This window comes from Mauremys mutica, chromosome 11, assembly GCF_020497125.1.
Source record: "Mauremys mutica isolate MM-2020 ecotype Southern chromosome 11, ASM2049712v1, whole genome shotgun sequence".
NCBI classification, from domain to species: domain Eukaryota; kingdom Metazoa; phylum Chordata; order Testudines; family Geoemydidae; genus Mauremys; species Mauremys mutica.
Genome location: NC_059082.1, coordinates 3452251 through 3474361, shown reverse-complemented (window position 1 = coordinate 3474361; position 22111 = coordinate 3452251). Strand labels below are relative to the sequence as shown.

The 22111-nt window shown below is 40.1% G+C and overlaps 1 protein-coding gene across 5 annotated transcripts in view; it reads left to right on the top strand.

Annotated features, from left to right (window-relative positions):
• Positions 1 to 21523, top strand: part of KIF23 (kinesin family member 23) — a 33028-nt gene extending 11505 nt beyond the window's left edge. The window contains exons 3-24 of one of the 5 annotated variants that reach the window (XR_006572466.1): positions 148 to 276; positions 1195 to 1300; positions 2761 to 2897; positions 3254 to 3363; positions 6502 to 6672; positions 8263 to 8375; positions 8511 to 8632; positions 9142 to 9244; positions 9629 to 9708; positions 9796 to 9915; positions 10412 to 10571; positions 11239 to 11406; positions 11757 to 11914; positions 12362 to 12535; positions 13258 to 13437; positions 13837 to 14145; positions 16303 to 16533; positions 17673 to 17755; positions 18084 to 18165; positions 18287 to 18357; positions 19636 to 19733; positions 20675 to 21523. Coding sequence is in view for 4 of the 5 variants with exons in the window: in XM_044979997.1 (XP_044835932.1) it covers positions 148 to 276; positions 1195 to 1300; positions 2761 to 2897; positions 3254 to 3363; positions 6502 to 6672; positions 8263 to 8375; positions 8511 to 8632; positions 9142 to 9244; positions 9629 to 9708; positions 9796 to 9915; positions 10412 to 10571; positions 11239 to 11406; positions 11757 to 11914; positions 12362 to 12535; positions 13258 to 13437; positions 13837 to 14145; positions 16303 to 16533; positions 17673 to 17755; positions 18084 to 18165; positions 18287 to 18357; positions 20675 to 20690 (2823 nt within the window). In the remaining variant the exon portion in view is untranslated. The remainder of the gene's footprint in view (positions 1 to 147; positions 277 to 1194; positions 1301 to 2760; positions 2898 to 3253; positions 3364 to 6501; positions 6673 to 8262; positions 8376 to 8510; positions 8633 to 9141; positions 9245 to 9628; positions 9709 to 9795; positions 9916 to 10411; positions 10572 to 11238; positions 11407 to 11756; positions 11915 to 12361; positions 12536 to 13257; positions 13438 to 13836; positions 14146 to 16302; positions 16534 to 17672; positions 17756 to 18083; positions 18166 to 18286; positions 18358 to 19635; positions 19734 to 20674) is intronic. The other 4 variants (XM_044979998.1, XM_044979997.1, XM_044980001.1 and 1 more) reach the window with 4 other exon arrangements.
• Positions 21524 to 22111: the final 588 nt, after the last annotated feature.

Sequence of the window (22111 nt, the reverse complement as noted above, 5' to 3'; positions counted from 1 at the left end):
ACTGTAGTGGCAAAGTCAAAATATTAATTTCACTTTACTGTGTCAAAAAAAATGAACAAGAGTAGACTGGCTTTTTATTATTATTATTATTTATTTTATTATTGATACTACTTTTTATTCTAAGAAAACTTACTTCTGTTCCATCAGGTGTACTGCAGGGTGCGTCCTCTAAGTGTTCAGGATCAGGAGTGTTGCATAGAAGTGATCAGTGAAACAACAGTTCAGATTCATCCTCCTGATGGATACAGAATATTCCGGAATGGGGAATACAGGGAGGTATAGTACTTTTTAAGACTAGCAGTAGAAACAAATTTAAAATGGGCAAGTTGATAGCTAATGCTCATGCTAACTTTGTCCAGCAAACTTGGGAGTTAATCTATTTATTATAGGATTGCCATACAGTTTGTATATTAATCTACAGAGGGTTGGCTTCTAAAATTTGTATTTCACTTTTTTGTAAACTGTTTGATTAAACTATGTATTTATTCTCGCACTAAGTTCTTAATTTACAGTTAAATGGCTTAAACTCAATTTGTAAAAATCAGAGAACTGACCAATTAACATCCACAATAACCTCAATTCGTGTGCCTTTAATTCCCAAACATAGTATGTTAACATACTATCAAGGGCCTGATCTAATGCTCATTGAAGTCAGTGGAAAGAATCCCTTTGACTTCAATGCATGTTGAAACAGGCTTCAGCTTTGCAGCTTCACAACACGCTCCCCTTCAGTTCCATCATGGGACCACACACTGTGCACACATCCCAGTTCCTCATCCTCCTCAAACACAATTCTAACATCTTATTATTATCTTGGGGGAAGGAGGGTGGCTTTTTCTTCTGTCTGGAATGTGCTAGGTACTTCCTGAACACACACACAGGCCCAACAAGCATGTATTCTAACTTAAAAAAAATGACAGGCAGAGAGGAACAACATGGTGGTGATTGGTATGTCCTGATAATACAGCATGTGTTTAAGTATAATGTGGTTATCTTTAATACTAGACTTTACCAGAATTTGAACGGTTACTCTGTGTGCAGCCCTATACACATATAGACAATCACATTATATATGAAATCTTACACTAAATAATCTACTTTGCCCTTTGCTTTTCACTAGCCTAGCAAGAGTTTTAGTTATGCAGAGAGAGATCTAAAAACCAGATTTACATCAGTATTTTTTCTTTTCCCCAGACGCAGTATACGTTTAAGGAAGTATTTGGAACTCTTGTCACTCAGAAAGTACTCTTTGATGTGGTGGCTAGACCTCTAGTAGAAGATCTCATTCGTGGGAAAAATGGTATGCAGCTTCTTTTGTATTTAACATGCTGTAGTGGCACTGCATAGCTAAAACCATTTTTTTACTCTTGTTTGGTTGCCTTTCTTCTGGATTTTTTTTTTTTAAACCACTGTTAAGGCTGTTCAAAACTTAAGGATATACCTCTACCTCGATATAACATGGTCCAATATAACACAAATTCGGCTATAACGCAGTAAAGCAGCACTCCAGGGGGAGGGGCTGCGCACTCTGGCGGATCAAAGCAAGTTCGATATGACGCGGTTTCACTTATAACACGGTAAGATTTTTTTTGGCTCCCAAGGCCAGCGTTATATTGAGGTAGAGGTGTACTTATTTTCTTCAGCTTTACTTCGCTTATTCTGGCACTCCCCCAAATTATCAAGGATTCTCAGTTTGTCTGCTGAAAACAAGTCTTCAAATTGTTCCTATTTCCATGAAAGAATAGGACTACTTCCTTGTAACAATGTGCAAAGAACCCCCACCTCCAATTCTAAATTACTCCTGTTTCAGATGCGTACAAGATATTTATATTGAGGCTTAATTTTCTTGCATACCAGTCAACTGTAGAGGCTTTTGTCTACAAAACCATGACATTGTATCATTTTGGTAAATAGTTTAGAGTCTTGATTGGCAAGCAGTTTGACCTAGTAGGTCTCCTGAATCCCAGTCCAGTGCTCTATCTATGTTCTATTTTGGGTTCAGCCATCGGCCTGCTGGGTGACCTTGGGAAGTCACTCCCCCACTCCATGCCTCAGTTTCCTCACCTGTAAAATGGGGATAATGATGCCAACTTTCTTTTGAAAAGAGCTTTGAGATCTAAGGATGAAAAGTACTACTGAAGAGCTAGATGGTGGTGGTAATTTGGTGATTGCCTCATGTGAACTATAAAAAACTAAGTGATACCATGAGTCCAGGTTCTTCAGGTCCATCTGGCTGCTGTATCTGAAGCTCTTCAGAGTAGAATAAAACAACCAAGCTTCCCACAGTCACGTTTTAAGTGATGGTCAAAATGGCTGCCTTCACTCTCAATTCTAAATGTACTTAACCAGAAAGAGGGACTCTGAGCAGCTAGAGTTTATTAAAAACGGATTGTTTCTAGTACTTTCCTTAGGTCTGTCCGCTAGTGCCAGCTAGCCTTGTCCTGAGCAGCATTACAGTGTGCTGGGGGAATGTCTTCACACTATCTGGCCCAGTCCTGCTATCTGGGCAGTCACTGCACTGAAGATGTGCAGCTGTGGTCTTTCCTCCTCTGGACTAACTCTTTCCTTTCCCACCCCTGGGATGGTACCAACATGTCTTGAGTATTAGTGCCAACCGTTCCAAATGAGGAAGTCGTGTGTCTCCTCCCTTCCCCCTCCCCCCGTCTTTATCGGATAGGCTCAAGTAACAGTTCAAGTTGAACGTTTTCTAGTTAATAAGGTCCAATTAGGAATATTTAACTGTAACTGTTTTACTCCTAGGTCTCCTTTTCACCTATGGTGTGACAGGTAGTGGGAAAACACACACAATGACAGGTTCTCCTGGTGATGGAGGACTTCTTCCTCGGTGCTTAGACATGATATTCAACAGCATAGGATCGTTTCAGGCCAAGCGATTTGTGAGTTGCTTTGTTTTAAGTCTTAAGAGAAACTTTCCCAGTAACAGCATAAACCACAGTCAAAGTTATTCTCTGTTCCAAATAGTTAAATTGTAAGAGTAACCTTACAGTCCTTTGAAATAAATTAATCTAACAAAACATCTGCATCAGAAGCAGAGCCTGGTCAAAAAGGAGAATGACTACAGGATGGAATGTCAATGAAATCAAGTAGTTTGGTCTGACTATCCCAGAGATCATTAGTCATATTTTCACTCTTATTGTGCTGACATTTTTATCACCACTAACCCTCGCCACAACTTGCCTTTTCCAGTGTTTAAGATCGTCACATGACAGCTAACTCCATTTGCTACCCTCAGGTTTTTAAAGTTGATGACAAGAACGGTGTGGATGTGCAGTGTGAAGTTGATGCTTTGTTAGAGCGTCAGAAAAGAGATGCCATGCCAATTCCAAAGACTCCGTCTGGCAAGTAAGTAGAATGAAATAATGTATTAATACATATGTATGAAATGTTGTAGCTGTGTCGGTCCCAGGATATTAGAGAGACAAGGTGGGTGAGGCAGTATCTTTTATTGAACTAACCTCTGTTGGGGAGAGAAACAAGCTTTTGAGATACAGTTCTGGGAAAGGTAGTCAGAGTGTCACAGCTAAATACAAGGAGGAACAGATTGTTTAGAATAAGTAATTAATAGGGCTGTCAAGCAATTAAAAAAATTAATCGCACTGTTAAACAAAATAGAATACCATTTATTTAAATATTTTTGCATGTTTTCTACATTTTCAAATATATTTAATTATAACAATTATAACACAGAATACAAAGTGTATAGTGCTCACTTTAGATTTATTTTTATAACATATTTGCACTGTAAAAAAAAAGAAATAGCAATTTTCAATTCACCTAATACAAGTACTGTAGCACAATCTATCATGAAAGTTGAATGTACAAATGTAGAATTATTTTTTTGTACATAACGGTTTTATTTTTGAATGCAATGTAAAACTTTAGAGCCTACAAGTCCACTCAGTCCTATTTCTTGTTCAGCCAATCACTCAGACAAGCAAGTTTGTTTACATTTGTAGGAGATAATGCTGCCCGCTTCTTGTTCACAATGTCACCTGAAAGTGAGAACAGGTGTTTTCGTGGCACTGTTGTAGCCGGCGTTGCAAGATATTTACCTGCCAGATAGGTTGAAGATTCGTATGTCCCATCATGCTTCAAGCACCATTCCAGGGCACATGCGTCCATGCTGATGACGGGTTCTACTCGGTAACAATCCGAAGCAGTGCGGACTGATGCATGTTCATTTTCATCATCTGAGTCAGAAGCTACCAGCAGAAGGTTGATTATCTTTTCTGGTGGTTCGAATTCTGTAGTTTCCGCACTGGAGTGGTGTTCTTTTAAGATTTCAGAAAGCATGTTCCACACCTCATCCGTCTCAGATTTTGGAAGGCACTTCAGATTCTTAAACCTTGGGTTGAGTGCTGTTGCTATCTTTAGAAATTCACATTGGTACCTTCTTTGCGTTTTGTCAAATCTGCAGCGAAAGCGTTCTTAAAATGAACATGTGCCAAGTCATCATCCAGGACTACTATAACATGAAATATATGGCAAAATGCAGGTAAAATAGAGACGGAGACAAAAATTCTCCCCAAAAGTAATTCAGTTACAAATCTAACACTTTTTTTTTAATGAGCATCATCAGCATGGAAGCATGTCCTCTGGAATGGTGGCCAAAGCGTGAAGGGGCATACGAATATTTAGCATATCTGGCATGTAAATGCCTTGCAAAGTCGGCTACAAAAGTCCCGTGCGAATGCCTGTTCTCACTTTCTGGTGACATTGTAAATAAGAAGTGGGCAGCATTATCTCCGGTAAATGTAAACAAACTTGTTTGTCTTAGCCATTGGCTGAACGAGAAGTAGACTTAGTGGACTTGTAGGTTACGTTGTTTTGTTTTTTGAGTGCAGTTATGTAACAAAAAAAATCTACATTTGTAAGTTGCACTTTCACAATAAAGAAATTGCGGTACAGTATGAGGTGAATTGAAAAATACTGTTTGTTTTATCATTTTTACAGTGCAAATATTTGTAATAAAAATAATATAAAGTGAGCAGTGTATGCTTTGTATTCTGTGTTGTAATTCAAATCAATGTATATGAAAATGTAGAAAAAATCCAAACTATTTAATACATTTCAATTGGTATTTTATTGTTTAACAGTGTGATTAAAACGACAATTGTGATTAAAAAAAATAATCGTGATTTATTTTTGTGAGTTGATCGTGTGAGTTAACTGCAATTAATCAACAGCCCTAGTAATTAACACATTGTAAGGGACCATTCAAGGTAAAGTGGCCCTTTAACACCTCTCCACGCATTGAGGGGTGGTGGTGGTGGAGAACTGGCAGGGGAGGGGAACGCAGGTTATAGACTGTTGTAATAACAGAGACACTGAATTTATGGCTTCAGTCCATGATTTTTAGTATCTAGAAAAGTTATGCATTTAAGCTCCCAGGCTACTTTTGACGGTATTGTGCAGGTTTCCTTTGAGGATGAGGACTGGAATGTCCGATACAGAGGTGAGAAGTGTTCACCCACAGGTGATATGGTGTTTTTGGCTTCTCATTTTTCTGAGAGAGTTTATGTAGCTGTGACACTCAAAGTACATTTCCCCGACCTGAAGGACAGCTCTGTGTAATCTCATAAATTTGTCTATAAAAGAGATTACCTCACCTACCTTGTCTCTATTGATACATGTCCTAAAACTTGAGTTTTGATGACTTAGATGGCCTTCATGAACACTTCTCGCCATTTTCAGGAAGCGTTAATATCTCGCTCTTCCTTTATCTTCTGGTGAGATAAAGATAGTCTAGTCAACATTTAAAGCTGAGTACTTGCAGGCAGGCAAGCTAGGTTCTATTCTTTGCAATATGATTCACAGCATTACCTTGGTTAAGTCACTTAAACTGTCCATGCTTTAGTCTTTCCTGTTACTAAAAGGTATGTTAGATTAAAAAGTGTTTTGAGTTCAATGAATGGAAAATGTTACAAGTACAAAGTATTAATGAGCTCTACATAGGGCTGACTGACTGTAACTGCTTGGTAATTGACTAGGTAACACAATGACATCTGAAAATTTTATATCACGATATATAATAATAATCATGACTATATTTAAGCTTTTTACTGCTTTCACAAGTGCTTTAGATCTTTCTTTTTGGAGGAGACCTGGCATCAGTGTTCAATGTGGGCATTTTTGGCATTGTAATTATATACCCGTGGCTGGCCAATGCCAGCTGACTCTGGCTAAGGGGCTGTCTACTTGCAGTGTAGACGTTTGGGCTCAGGCTGCATTCCAAGCTCTGGGACCCTCATAGGGTACTAGAACCTGGGCTCCAGCCCAAGCCTGAAAATATCTACACTGCATTTAAATGGTGCCTTAGCCTGAGCTAAGGTTTTTAATTGCAGTGTAGACATAGCCTTAGACAGTTGTGTCCTGATACTGTGCTGCTTTCAATATAGCTTCTAATTCTAGAGTATATGTGGTGAGTTATCAGCTTGTGAGGGATGCTCTATTGTAATAATGTCATACATGTTTTAACAGACGACAAATAGATCCAGAATTTGCTGATATGATCAGTGTACGAGATCATTGCAAAGCGGAAGAGGTTGAAGAAGACAGTGTCTACAGTGTGTTTGTCTCATATATTGAAATCTACAATAACTACATATATGACCTGTTGGAGGAAATTCCCTTCGATCCAATAAAACCAAAGTAAGTGTTTCTTTTAATATGCCTCTTTGAGTGATTATCACCTGTCCAGGTTGTAATTAATATTGGGTTACCTCGAGACATGCTCACAACCCCCACCACTTTTGTCTTGAGTCCAAATGAGATTACTCAAGAAAGGAATATTGGGTACAGGGCTGTGGATACAAGACTGTGAACCAGACAGTTAAATCTGACTTTGCCACTGACTCTTTGTAGCCTTGTGCAAGTCTGCCTCAACCTCATCTGAAAAATGGGGACTTGCTGTGATGTCGTGTAGAGTTGGCTTGTTTAAGTTTCTACAGCAGGGTCTAAAACTGTAGAATAGTTGTCTCGTTGCTGGTGCTAAATTGTAACCCACTCTAGAGGGAATGTCAAAAGAGGAACTTAAGTTTCAGTTATATTGGCACAGGCTGTTGGAATCTGCAGGACTCCCAAACCTATTCATGCTGTCTGACAAACAGCACTCTCAACTGATGACTACAACTTGCAATCTATACAACTTTTTAGCTGCCATTCCTACTTCTGTTAACAAATAAACTGATACTGGCTTGGTGAACATGACTCACTGTTAATCAGCTTGAAACTCTGGCTTTTGGAGGCAGCCTCTGGATGAGCTCTCTCCCACTGCTACAGTGTTTGGGAACTTTTGGGAAAACAAACGCACCTCTAAACTTTTGTCATTAACTCTCCGCTTTGTGCTTTGTGCTTGGGTTTAAATGGGTCTAAAATTAAGGTTCTCACAAAAAGCTACTGGTGTACAAATACCTTTGTGAAACTTGACGCACTTATGGCAGAACAATTAACGCACACAGATTTGCCATCACTCTGGCCTGAGGTTTTTGGATCTAATCTTTTTGGATTCCTTCTCTCAATAGGGTCCACAAACCAATAGAACATATTGGCTATGTCATGAGGTTTTAAGAGGAGAGTTACAATTATTTTGTTTAACCTCTTGTTAAGCTCTCACTAGAGGATCACCATCTTGTTGAACATTTCCATAAATTGGTCTTAACTTTTACTTTATTTTCCATTGTGCGAACTACAATGATTAAAATGTTAGGTGGTTGCTTTGGGGTGCTGTAATATTTTACCCTATTCCTTCGATAGGTGGAACAGTTGCAACACTCCTGTGCGGAATGGTGATTTTATGTATGTGCCCGGCATATTGTCCCTTCTATTAAAATTGGAGACGCTGAATTTATTGTATGGTGTTGCTGTAAATAAATTCAGACCCCATCTCTTTCTCTCTGCTTCTCTAGCAAATTCAGAATAATGCTGTTGAAATCTGTTACACGCTTCTGTATGAGCTTATGCATGTAGGAGAGTAGAAGTAGCCCTCCAGCCTCCTAGTGCCTACTGTGCATTGCAATTCAATGTGGCTTATGAGTTAAAGCAAAGCAATAACGGAAGTGTAACTAATCCCGCCTAAATATTTCCCCATGCATTTGTATTGGCTCTGCGTCCTGTTGGTGTGGGAGAATGTTTGACATCTGTGTTCAGGTTGAATTCGATCCTTAAACATAAGGATTTGCATGGTGCTTGCTTTAAAAGCCTTGCTGTCTGTCAGCTTGATCTAAACCATGCTCTTTGCAGACCTCCACAATCCAAAATACTCCGTGAGGACCAGAATCACAACATGTATGTTATAGGATGCACCGAAGTAGAGGTAAAATCTACTGAAGAAGCTTTTGAAGTTTTTTGGAGAGGTAAGAAATGTTCAGAAGTAGTGGTCACTTTAGTCATGTAGATCCCTTCATGTACAGTAGAAACCCTGTGGCATGAAGACCTACATGACCTCTACAGATCTGCCACTCTGATTAAAGGGCTCTCTTGTTTAACAGGTCAAAAGAAGAGGCGGATTGCTAACACTCAGCTGAATCGCGAATCTAGTCGTTCTCATAGTGTGTTTATGATTAAGTTGGCTCAGGCACCACTGGATGCAGATGGAGATAATGTCCTGCAGGTGAAATTCAGAGGCTAATTATTTAAAAGAGCACAATGGGGGTGTGGGCAGGGCGGAGACCTACCTAGACAAGGCTCCTGTCTGGGATGTTCTAATTACTAGTTTCCAGGTGCACTTTTTAAATGCCTCATAAGTCAAAGCTCCCTCTATCAAGGTGAGCATTAACGAGATAAGCAAAGCTTGTTATTCTCTTGCTCTTTGTCTTGGCTACTCTTACGCAAAAACTAGGCATATAGAAATTGGGAGAGGTTTTGTGAAAGGCATTAGTAGTTTGAGACTGCCGGAGGTGGAATATGAATTCCAGAACCTGGAATGCTAGAGCACTAAACCATTAGGCGCTCATAGCCTCTCACGTAATTATAAGAGAGATCTTCAATTCTCTCTCTAACCTTTAAGTATTAACTTACAACAGTTATGTAAGGCTTAAAAGTCCCATGTAATTTTATTTCTTCCCTTATATTGGGAAGTGTTGCAAATGGCATTAAACATTTTATTTTTTTCTTGAACAGGAGAGAGAACAAATAACTTTAAGCCAGCTGTCCTTGGTTGATTTAGCTGGAAGTGAAAGAACGAATAGGACTAAAGCTGAAGGAAACAGACTACGGGAAGCAGGTACATAGTTGGTTTGGGTTGTATGTTGCTTATATGCAACTATTTGTGGACTAGAAAGCTGGTTGTATGGTAATGCCTCCTGGCTCAAGATAAATATCCTGGGAAAATCCTGTTGGGGGTGTCTTTTTTTTTCTTTTTCTTTTTCTATTAAGTCAAATGACTCTTAAATCCCCTTGTCTGGAAAGCTGGACACCACTCATTGTAGCATTTACTTGTTGTCTTAATGTAACTAGAAAAGGCTTGAGATAAACTATTCTGATTAGATTAGGAATATCCCCAAGCAATGCTATTTTAGGCATAACCTGGTCACTAATTTTGGAGTATTGTAACAGGAGAGGGGCCAACGTCCAACTGAGTGCTTAACACTCGCTCTGTTTCTTCCAGGTAACATTAACCAGTCACTTATGACATTAAGAACATGTATTGAAGTTCTACGGGAGAACCAAATGTATGGAACCAACAAGGTATACAACAGCCCCCCTCCTTACTGTCTTCTAACCTGTCAAGACTTTTGCTTGAGAATGTGGTTAGATTTTTTTCAATTTTTTTAGATGGTCCCTTATCGAGACTCCAAATTAACCCACCTGTTCAAGAACTACTTTGATGGAGAAGGAAAAGTGCGTATGATCGTGTGCGTTAACCCCAAGGCCGAGGACTATGAGGAGAGCTTGGTAACTTGCATGTGATTTCCCCTCTTTCTCCCCCCCCCCCCATCCCCACTAAACGGATGAAATGAATACAAAGAGAGAGAAAATATAAAGGGGAGGGAATTTCTCACTTCGTCTCACAAGGAACAAAACTGAAACTTTAAAGGGAAACCCACAACCTAACAATCACACTCCCTACTCCTAGAAATGGCATTGAAGAATACTATGACTGAAAGAAATCACATTTCTTCTAGGCATTAACTGTTTGCCAGCACTCTGTATAGTCATTTTCACTGGTTCCCTTGTTGGCAGCGTTGCGGGGGGCGGGGAAGACACATGTGCGTGCCCCTGGGCTGGTGCTGTAGTAGTTGGAACTACCTGTAACTTGGTTTTTAAAAGCCATCTCAATTTGATAATGTCCTTTTTAATATGTATCTTAGTACTTGCGAGTTCACACTATGGCTAAAGATTGTGATAACTAAATACAGAGTATCTAAAACTGAATATTGTTCTATCGTAGCAAGTCATGCGATTTGCAGAAATGACCCAAGAAGTTGAAGTTGCGAGACCTGTTGATAAACCACTTTTTGGCTTAACCCCTGGACGCCGATTTAGAAACCAGGCCTTTAAGGATGAACTCTCACGAAAACTTGAGATTCGAGGTGGCCCAATCAGCGGAGGTAAAACCTGGAATGATGTTACATGGTTTCATAGCACAGACTTTTAGTCCAGTCTGACTAATAGAAAAGACATTTAAAATAAAACCAAAAATCTCTTACATAATCTATAACTTAACCTATACAATAAAGTCATATTTGTTACCTTGTGTTTATACTGCAGGGTTATGAATTATAATGAATACAGTTGGATTTAGTGCACATATTGCTAGTTACAAGGTCAATTTTTAATATAGTGATGATAGACTTAGATTAACTTTCCCTTACCCTGTCCCTTGAGGGAGGTCATGGATATAGAAATACAGCAATATTTGGGCAAAGAAATAATTTTTAAACGGGATAAAAAAAATGTTATGCTCAAAGGACTTCTAATCTCTCTCTCAAATTTCCGAGCTTCCCTCTACGCCTACCTTTTTGTTTATAACTTCTCTTATTGAAACACTTATATGCAGTAATGTCACATTCAAACTCTTCTTTTGGTACAGTTGTGCCTGATCAGCTAGCATCTAGGTGGTGGAAACTCTTCCTAATTAAAATGTTCTGGCTTTTATATTTCCAAAATGCTTTGGGATGAGAGGAGTGAGTGTGTGACTTCAGTCTGTGCGCTATAATATTGATGTGGTTTTAGAATAGCTTGCTGTCATGGATTGTCTGCTTTAAATCCTTACAGAAACAGAAGAACAATCTGTTGCAGAAATGCTTCTGCAGAACTTCCCTCCGTTACCCTCATGTGAATTATTGGACGTGAATGATGACCAAACACTTCCTAGGCTGATTGAAGTCCTTGAGAAACGCCACAGAATGCGGCAGATGCTATCAGAAGAGTTTACCAAAAATGGTGAGCATGGATTCTCCATGTGAAAGCATTCCTCTGCTAATCTAATACATGAAAGGCAGTTGTGCAAAGCATCTGGAGTAAAATAGCTAATCTTCTATCCCAGTAGGCACGTGGCGGAACATATCTTGTTCGCTTAAATTTGCGAGTGATGCTTCAAAAACTTCATTGTGGTTTGATGTAATAAATCAGACTTTTGGCAAGGTTGTGTCAGCAAGCAAATAGGGCAATCTTCATATTTCAAGCTAGCAGGGAAGAGGCAAAAGTTGATCTAGTTTAATGTTCTGGGGCGGGAGTGCAAAGATTCTCCCTAAGTGAATTTATATGGATTACAATGTCTGAATCTGTTCCAGTGCTCGCATTTAAAACTATGCTGCAAGAATTTGATAGCAGCATTGTATCCAAGGAAAACTACGCTCAAGGAAAACTCACGGAAAAGGAGAAAATTATAGCAGGACAGAAAATGGAGATTGAACGATTGGAAAAGAAAACTAAAACATTAGAGTACAAGGTTTGTTCTTGCATAATCTGAAATTACTCAGTTCTTAGGCACAAAACTTATACCCTACTTAGCAAATGGCAATTTTTTAAATCAAAGCCAGAACTTTTTCCCCATAAGGTTTTCTCAAAATAATTTAGGTTTTTTTTTCCTTTCTCTTATTTGGTGGGGATATTACTCAAAATGTCTGTCTTGTTTTGGCTTTAGCGATTTCTGGTTTTCTTGAAAGAAACTTAACCGTAACCACATGCTAAACATGTGTTACAAACTTCTGAAATTGTCTTGACATTTCAAAGGCATCTTACTGGAGTGTTTGTCTGTACTAAAATCGCTGATTGTGTCCTAAAGCATCTTAAAATACTATTAGCTCCTCTGCTCTATTGTGCACCTCTGCAAGAAAATTCTTCATGAGCAATTAAATGTGAAACGTAAAAGAAATTGCTATGGTCTTTTCTCCAGATTGAGATTTTAGAGAAAACGACCACAATTTATGAAGAAGACAAACGTAATTTGCAGCAAGAGCTAGAAAGCAAGAGTCAGAAATTGCAGCGGCAGGCTTCTGATAAGCGTCGATTGGAAGCACGGTTGCAAGGCATGGTGACAGAGACAACAATGAAATGGGAGAAGGAATGTGTAAGTACGCTAGCGTATCTGTTAGAAATGCTTCATGGAGCAATGCTGCTTGTACCAGGCTAAGGCTGAAGTTATTTTTTTCTTTGTGTATCCAGTTTTGAGAGAGACCAGACCATCCACTGTTATCTTAAAATTTGACATGTGTGATCTTATGCTGAGGTAGAATTTTTCTAGTAGAGTATTAATGTAAACTTAGTAATTTTTTAAAAATTATTTTACAAATATTTGCTTTTTTTTTAAACAGTTTAGCATTGGTTCCTTCTGGTTCATAACTTTTTTGCCTCCTCAAATCAGATTTTCTTTGTCAGTTGTCGTGATTGGCCTAGCCACAAGGGTTCTACTCTTCCCGTGGTACGTTAGCAACAGCAAATTTTCGTGTGTGTGTGTGGGGGGGAAATAGCTTCCGAGGAATCAACCTGCTATAGTGATCCATTACCTGAGCTACAGACCTCACTTATATTGTAGTGGCTATGAGGGCTACTAAATGAATGTAATCACTTTGTTCTTCAATTAGGACATTAAAGATGCTAGATGGCCTGGCCAACTTTCAAAAGCTTAGTTTACGTAGTGAGTGCTTTGACGAGTCTACATCTTGGCTGGAAAGACTTCATTCCATTTGAAATACACAGCTCTCCTCAGTTCAATTTTCATCACAATAACTTATGCTTGTATAATTTGGTCTTTATTTAAAACAATAGCCTTCACCCTGTTCTCACCTGCAGGAACGCCGTGTGGCAGCAAAACAGCTGGAGATGCAGAACAAGCTCTGGGTCAAAGACGAGAAACTAAAGCAACTGAAAGCTATTGTTACTGAACCAAAGAATGAAAAACCAGAGAGGCCTTCACGGGAGAAGGACCGGGAGAAAGCTTTTCAGAGATCCGTGTCCCCGCCGCCAGCACCAGTATGTTATATATGAATCTCTTTGTATGTCAGTGCAGAGACGAACAGGTTTTATAAAGCTAAATGTAGCTGATTATTTTCCTGTCTAGTTGTTGGGAATGGGACAATGGAATGAGTATATATTTTGGGCTCTACTAAATTCCTTAAGGTGTTTTTTTTTTCTTTTTTCCTCCAGTGTGGTGTGTCTCTGCATGCTCTCTTACCTTACACTTTTCTAATTGAAAGAGTGTCCTGGCTTTTTAAAGCTGACCATGAAACACCTAATTATGTGAAGTACTTGCGTTGATTACTCTCTGCACATACGCAAGTCAGCCATACAGGATGATTTCTGAGAAGTGTTATACTTTGTTACCAGTTCAAAATTGTATGTGTTCACTAACTTTTCTCCCGTTTTCTTCAGTTTTCTAGTAACTCTGTTACTCAAGTCCCTAACAGCCAACCTCTCATGAGCCAGCCACAGCTGCATAGACGCTCTAACTCCTGTAGCAGCATTTCTGTGGCATCCTGTATTTCGGAGTGGGAGCAGAAAATCCCTCCATACAACAAGCATACCATTGGCACACCTAAGGCAAGGAGTAGACAACAGGAACCAGAGCAAAATAGAAACTGTAATGTGTCAGACAGAAGGCGAGGGATGCACTGGACTGGAGTCATTGAGGTCCCCAGCCGTAGAGATGAGATAGAAATAGAAGAGGACCAATGCTGCAGGGTTAGTGCTACTCCTAGCAATGGCTACATGTAGCAGTGCTTGGTTGCCATGGCTCAGATTACCACCATTCTCAAACAACTGCTAAGCTTAGTGTGTTCTGCCATATGTGAGCTCACCCCTGAAATGGAATTGGACCCTCTCTTACAAATTTTCTCCATGCTTGACTGCTGCCTCCAAGTTGTGTGTCACGGCACTTGCAAAACACAGTCTAATTTGGTTTCTAAAGTCAGCATATAAAAGCCCTTAAAGGAGTATGTCTGTCTGTGTCTTGTCAGTGTGTGTGTAGCTCTCTCCAGGAACAACAATTATAGTCAATTTTTCTGACTATAAACCTCCTTGTGTCTCCATTTGTCTGTCTCTTAAACTTATTTGGCAGTCTGCAAATTGCCAGAGTCATTTTTGGGCAGATTAAAGGTCTCATGAGCTGTTTGTGCAAATTTCATTTATCAGCTGGAAACTGTTTGGACAAGCTGTCTCGCTTGTAAAGAGCTGAGTCTGGGATTCATACAACCATTAAAATGTTCTTACTAAATTTGAATATTTGTAATAAAAGTGGTGGTTTTACTTGCAGTTCTCATTCAGCTTTAATTGGTCTAAGTGATTCTTCTCTGTACCAGTTCATCACAAGGAGATGCTTGTCTTAACACTCTATGCTTTATCATCATGTTCTTGCTACAGGGGTTCAGGTAAAACTAATAGACAAATACAAATATCAGATTATTCTGAGATGTTCTAAACTGGAGCAAAATCTCTATTACACTGTGAATCCATATCTTGGACTCCCTTAATTATATTACAGACAATCTAGACACGCTTGTTCATCAAAGTTCCTGTTACAGAGAGACTTTTTGGTGCAAGTGACGTGCTTTCATACTAATGCCGTTCAAATTAAAGTATATCTTAACCCCTGTTGGTAGCAAGTTAAGGAACATTGTCTACTGTCAAATACAGTGCACCCTTCTTGAAGGATCTAAACTCCTAAGGCAGCTTTTCAGAACTGTCTCAAAAAATTGCCAATGGAAAAATGAACACTTCACTCGCCCATCCAAAAAAAAAAAATGGTTTCTGTGGGTAGCTTTAGGTGAGCCTTGAAAACTTCTATTTGCCCAAATCTTAATGTTGCTTTCTGCATCCTGGCAGCATGTAGTTTTTGATAAGAACGTAGATGCTTATAAACAGTGTTTGGGGCTACTGAGAAGAGACCTACCACGAGGGTGCACTGTAAGCCTTATATCTGTTGCTAAAATACAATGTAATCAACACTCAAGTCTTGGAAGTGCAGTGGATGGGGGTTAGTATCCATGGATCTGAGTTAGGTGGTCTTGCCACATGTCACTAGTGAAATGGATTTTCATTGGGTGTATATGTGAGACAGAAGTGTAAAATCTCCCCTTACTATTTACAGCTATTAGTTCCCAGAGCCTGATGGCAGAGGAACACTTACCCATACTAGTGGTCTCGCTAGTTTCATCTTACTTCTCTTAAAACTGTGCCATTCTCGCATCAGTGTAAACTCTCGCATGATGGGAGAAAAAAGCTGAATTTGATGGGGACAGTGCACTATGTGGCTGAATAGAGATTTTGTGTACTTTGGATGGGTCAAAATCTCGCTCTGGAAAGGGGGGTTAATGTCAAACTTCTTCCTTCTCCACAGTATTTACCCAGTAACACAGTTAAGGTCTCCTATCTTTGAGTGACTCTGCTGAAGTAACACCTCCTAAAATCTGTTCCATGAATCTGCTCCCTTGATTACCTGAGAAACAGACCATTTGACCCAGGAATGTATCCATGGAAACTGTCTCATGTAACTGCTTTTTCAGGCCTGTTTAATATGTGTAGAACTCATAGTTTGGCTGGACATTTGAGAGCTGCTGCAAAAAAGTTCAAATCCTTTTGTCTGAAGTTCTGGTTAAGGAATCCATCCAACTAAATAGAACTTAATTAAAACTGCGAAGAATATGAGTTGGCCCAAGTGATGTTTTAATAGCAATTTTGTGTAAGTGTGTCAGTAATGGTTCCCTGCAAGGATCAATTCTAAACTTTTAATCAGACATGAAATTTTGGTCTTCATCTAAATATATTTTAACCAGGCCTGAAAACTGCACTTTAACTACTGATTATGCTTATTTCTTCTGGTTCCTTTTCCACTCTGATCAGACTGCACCTCCAGTTCGTCTCAGACACAGACGATCACGCTCAGCGGGGGAGAGATGGGTAGATCATAAGCCACCTTCTAATGTGCCCACTGAAACAGTCATGCAGCCCCATGTCCCCCATGCCATCACAGTAGCAGCTGCAAACGAAAAGGCACTAGCTAAGTGTGATAAGTACATGCTGACGCACCAGGAGCTAGCTTCTGATGGGGAGATTGAAACTAAACTGATTAAGGTAAAGCCAAATACCTTTGTGTTATCAAATCATACTTAACTGATCCCAAGTTTCTGATCTTAGTTGCATAAGGATGTGTTTGACTTAAAGTGTTTTTGTTGATTGTGATTTTGGAAGTTGCATGTTGGGATAGGAAACATTTCAGTTACTAGAAATGTTTTCTAGGAAGCTTACCATACTTGAATGTGCTCTTCTAGCTATTTGCATGCAAAGTTTCATCTGCATCAGTTTAATTAAAAAGAAATTACATCTACCATAATAAAATGATCTTTTAGCCCATTATGTAAGACACCATCCATAATCAGCGGATGTGTCAAGCCGGTGAGTGCCACTGGCTTTCTGAAGCCTGGTTGCGGAGGTTTGACCATCTTGTTGAAGTGATGTCGCTTTGTTCCTCTGGCAGCGTGAGCCAGTTCCCATCTTGCCCCAACAACAAAGCAGCAATATGAAATCGAACGCTTTCAGAATGTAGCTTCCAAGTGGTAGTCTGGCAAACTCCCAGCTTGCTTTAGGTTGCAGCGTAGGCTTTGAGTGCCGGAGGCTCCGCTAGTTTCACAAAAGACGTCTCTTCAGCCAGATGGCCGCTTTCAGCATGTTTCTTGGAAATGCCAATTGTCGCTTAAAAAATCCCCCAAAGAAACAGCATTGATAAGTACTTCTTGTGGTGAACTTTAAACTGGAGAAAACAGCTGCAGTTTTCCTTTAGCTCTGACTACTACGTCATTGTCACTTTTAAAAATAAAATTCCTCCATGCTACCCCAAGGGCTTGTTGACCCCACTTATCCCAGGCTTTATCCCATCTGCCAACAGTTACAGTCCTGTCTAGACTGCCGAATGAAAGTATTGAAACTGGGCCTTGCTTGGTTGTGTTTGTAATCTGCTGTTTTGGGAATTTCTTGCCCCATTTTCGGGGGGCAGCTGATAACCTCTGGGTATATCACATGCTGATGGTTCACTCTAGTGCATGCTCAAGTGTTTGTGCTCTCTGGGTTGATCGATGAGCTTCCTTGAAAGAAATGGTAGTTATTGCAAATGCTGAGGTCATGTACTAGTTGGCCACAATTCACGTTTCTGTGCAAACATAATATCCAAGTCATTATATTAATTTGTAAGTAACTTGTTTGTTTCTTTCCCTCAGGGTGACGTTTACAGAACCAGAGGTGGTGGACAGGCAGTCCAGTTCACGGATATAGAGACTCTAAAACAAGAATCACCAACTGGGTCAGTCACATTTAGTTTTATAATTGCAATAATGTCAAGAACCTAGTATCCCCAGAATGTGCGCACAGCTCTAATTCCATCAATGGTCTGGTGAGAAATTTCAGAAGAATGAAGTTGCTGAGATTTTTGAACTGGAGTTACTGGCTTAATATATGTAAAACTGAGGTAAGGATTTCTTGTAAATCCTTCAGCTACAGGTAGTGCGGGCACACTGCTGGGGTTTTGGGGTACAGGAAGCTATTCATCATCTCCAGATGAGCGAACCATCTCTAGATAATGGCTTGTGTAGTCACTTGTCAGGACTAACTCGTCTCTCTGCCTCCTTCAGTCGAAAGCGAAGATCATCGCCTTCAAGTCCTACTCCACCAGAAGACGCTGCGGAATCTGAATGGACAGATGTAGAAACCAGAGTAAGTTACAAGTAGGCGGCCAGATTCTTAAGTTGGTGTGAATCTGGAATAATGCCAGTAAGTCTGTTGTCTTTTCACTGGCTTCATGCAGCAGCGGTGACTAATCCATGTGTCTTTCCAGTGTTCAGTAGCTGTGGAGATGAGGGCAGGATCCAGTCTGGGACCTGGATATCAGCATCATGCTCAGCCCAAGTAGGTGTCACATTAACTTATCATAACTGGAGCTTCTGGCTTTCTTTCTCTAAATGCTCTTTGGCTGGAAAAATATGATTCCCCTCAAGTCTTACCAGCTTTAAGGTAAGGATTGAATCTTGAAATGTCAAACCTGGTGGCGTTGCCACTTTGTGCCTTTGTGGTTCCAGCCATTTACTCTTTCTCCTCTGCTGGTGTGAATGGGTTCTCTTGCTGACTCAGATTATCAAGTAGCAGTGATATGTCACCAAAGGGACAACTGGAGACAACTAAGTGCCATGGCAATTGGAAGACAAAGTGGCCTAAGATACGGCGATTGAAGCCAAATTTAGCATGACCAGTGACTTTTTTGGGTACCCAACTTGATAAGCCTGAAAGGAGCCTGACGTTCAGAGTTGGGCCGACTTTTTGAACATCAGTTTCCTGTAAAACATCTCAAGCTGGGCTCCCAGAATCACCGGTCACACTTGGAACTCTTGGCCTGAGGCGTGATAGTAAAATCTGACATCAATACCTTATGTCTTCAGCGGCAGTTTGAGTGGGCCCACAAGCCTGTGCTGGAACACTGGCTTCCCTGACAGCTCAGAGATGGAGCAGTGTATCAGGGGCAGAAGTGAAAGAGAAGTTATTATATTATGCCCTGATTTCTTTGGCCATTATACATCTAAGGTTGCAAAGGATTAAAGTAATCTCAGTGCCTGTCAATGTTAGTAACACGCTGCAGTGCAAACGGGCGTATCCGCGATCTCTGCTTGATGGTGGGAGGGGAGGATAATTTAAATACATTTTTTTTAGTTTTTGTAAACTATTTAAGGGACCTTGGAGAGGGGGATGGTGTTCAACAATCTGATGGCAAAGTTGATGTAGCTCATGTTAAATTCCAACTACCGCTTGCCAGACTGGGTACCTAAAGCTTCTAGCGGAGAAGCACAGGCCCTAGCCCTGGCAGAGAAGCCCTGTTTCTGTTCAGAGTCTGGAGTCCCACCTACTGAATTCACAGATGACAGCCTGAGGCTCCTTGGGTAGCTCAATCTCAGCCTGGAGAATTTGTGAATCCAAAGGTCCCATCTCACTATACAAATAGAAAACTCGCCTGAAGTCATGTAGAAGTCCCGGTTTCTAACACCAGAGTTCAAACAAATGATAGTTTAGACATGAAACTTCATAAGCAGCAAGACTGGGTCTCAAACACTTGCTGACAGAACAAGTACTTATTAGGTAGTCTGGTAGCCTAGCCGCTGGAGAACAGAGTTCACTTGCAGATTTGGCCTTTTGCAGATAGGTGCTGGCAGTGCTGTGGAAGTGATCCATTCAGCTCAGGGAAGAAAGCTTGCAGTTTTACACGATGTTTACAGGCAGGAGAGAGGGCTTCAGAGGTAAAAGTGCTTTTCATGAAGCAAAAAGGGGGTTGGCGGGATAGAAACAGATTGGTGATACCATAATGACCAAACAACCTTGACAAATTTCAGCTCGAAATAGAGAGGCTAAACAACTGTAAGAAGCTAATGCATTAGACTTCACTCTATGGTGTACACTGCTACAAATAGGAACACTTGTCTGTACAAGTCCAGTAGCAGTGCTGGAATACATTTGAAATCTGTCGCTTTTGGGAATGTTTGGTCGGAAGACTTGCGACTTTAGATCTGTTTACAAACATTTCCCTTGTAATCCTGCCATGGTACAAACTTTTCTTCAAAGCCCCCTTCCGTGTAATCTTGGGGTGGGCGGGAGCTTTCTCACTGCCTTTTAGAGGAGCAGGGGCAAGTCTTCACTTTGCCTATTGGGTCAGTCTTGCGTTGTACTGTGTGTGTGTGTGTGTGTGTGTGTGTGTGTGTGTGTGTAGGAACTCTATGCAAAAGCACATTGTGAACTTAACAGTTGGTGCTCCCTGATCTGATGCGTTGAATAAAATCCATAGCCTAGTTGTCAAGTATCAGAGGGGTCGCCGTGTTAGTGTGGATCTGGAAAAAGCAACAGAGTCCCGTGGCACCTTATCGACTAACAGACCTCTTGGAGCATGAGCTTTCGTGGGCGAATACCAGCATGTGTCTGACCAAGTGGGGATTCGCCCACGAAAGCTCATGCTCCAAGACGTCTGTTAGTCGATAAGGGGCCACAGGACTCTTTGCTGCTTCTTATAGCATAGTTGTATCACTGAACCATTGATTGTCTTTCCATCACTATATATGCTTAAAACTTGTATTCATACAACAGACTGTGTAAATCTAAGTAACATTCTTGACCACTATTATAGAAAGTTATGATGTGAGAATCAAAACTTTGAGCTGACAGTGTTTGTGTGTGTTTTTTATTTCAGGCGCAGAAAACCATGAGCTGGAATTCACTGTTGTACTGGAATACTGTTCACAAAATGGGGATTTTAATAGTTCTTCAGAATTTGCTGCCGGTGAAGTCTTGGTAAATTTAGTGCTATGCTAACGCTGCAGACTTGCATTTTATAACAGCGTGTGCTGGACAGCAAGCAGCTAAGGGAAAGATTTTTTTTCCGTAATTCTGAGGAAATATATGTATCCAACGTATTTGTTTTTTGCCCTGCTGTGTATTATGGATAACTCTGAAGAGAGCCTTTTGTTTTGTGTGTGTGTGAGCCTCTTGATATTCTATATCTCCTGTAGACTGAATCATGCAAGGCCTTGTCTTGTGTTTTTGCCAGGTTTTCTTTTTATAGTGTAAAACTTTTTCAAGTTTGGTCACAATCCTTTGTATGGCTGTTGTTTTTTTTAAAAAAAAAATACACAATTGCTGCTATTTATTTAGCTGCAGTAATGCACTTTAGAAATATTTCTATGCCCGTTCAGGTTTTTATTATACTTAGCAACAATTATTAATATTAACTACCCATCAGAGCAATTATCCAGTAAGAGATGGGACTTAATTGTTGGACTGACAGTGTTCTGTACATATACAATCGTCTTCTGAAACTCATTTCCGTCTTTGAGACAGCCTAATGACAAAAAGCAGGAATCTTGAAACAGTGCATAATGGTGAATTGGTATCATACCTATTCAGTTCTGTGCAATGGGTAACTGTTATATGATGCCGATTACATCAGCAGATGTGGGGGTGAAGGTAATATGCTCACTTGTTAGGTGACAATTCTATTAAGCATGGATCTGCAAATGTGTTAAAATAAATACTTTTATTCAATGGCTCTTACTCAATGTAGACTTGTTAACTTTGGCTAGCGTTTTACTTCTAGTGTGTGTAATCTGGGCTTCCTCTCGGTGGAGACCATCTTGCACTGTCTGGTCTTTAAGAGCTCCCGTGCTGAAAATATCCTGCAGTAATGGATCTTTGAAGTGGGGGTTTGGCACATTTCGGAACTTTGACTAGGGGATTACAGTGAATTCCAATACGTTAAAAGCATCAGACAAGACCTTCGGGATTTGATTTAGGCTCCCTTTCAAGGCAGCCAGTTCCACTTCTTCAGTCTCTTGCCTTATCTTTTGATGAAAGGGTCGTCTTGCTTTGGGCTTTGGACTAGGAATAGGAAAAAGGTCTCTTTAGAGAGTATGTTGGCTAATATGTTTAAATAACTGTCAAAAATATGGCTTTTAAAAACAGGGTTTGACCACACCTAGTAAGCACAGTTTTAACAGCATTTGTTTACACTGGCTGTTAAATAGTTTTAAAAATATGCATGTTTGTGTTAGCTAACGCATTTGCTAAACATACCTCATTTCCTAGTCGACACTAGGCCTTAGAATCTGAACCAAAAGTGTAGTGTGTAAAA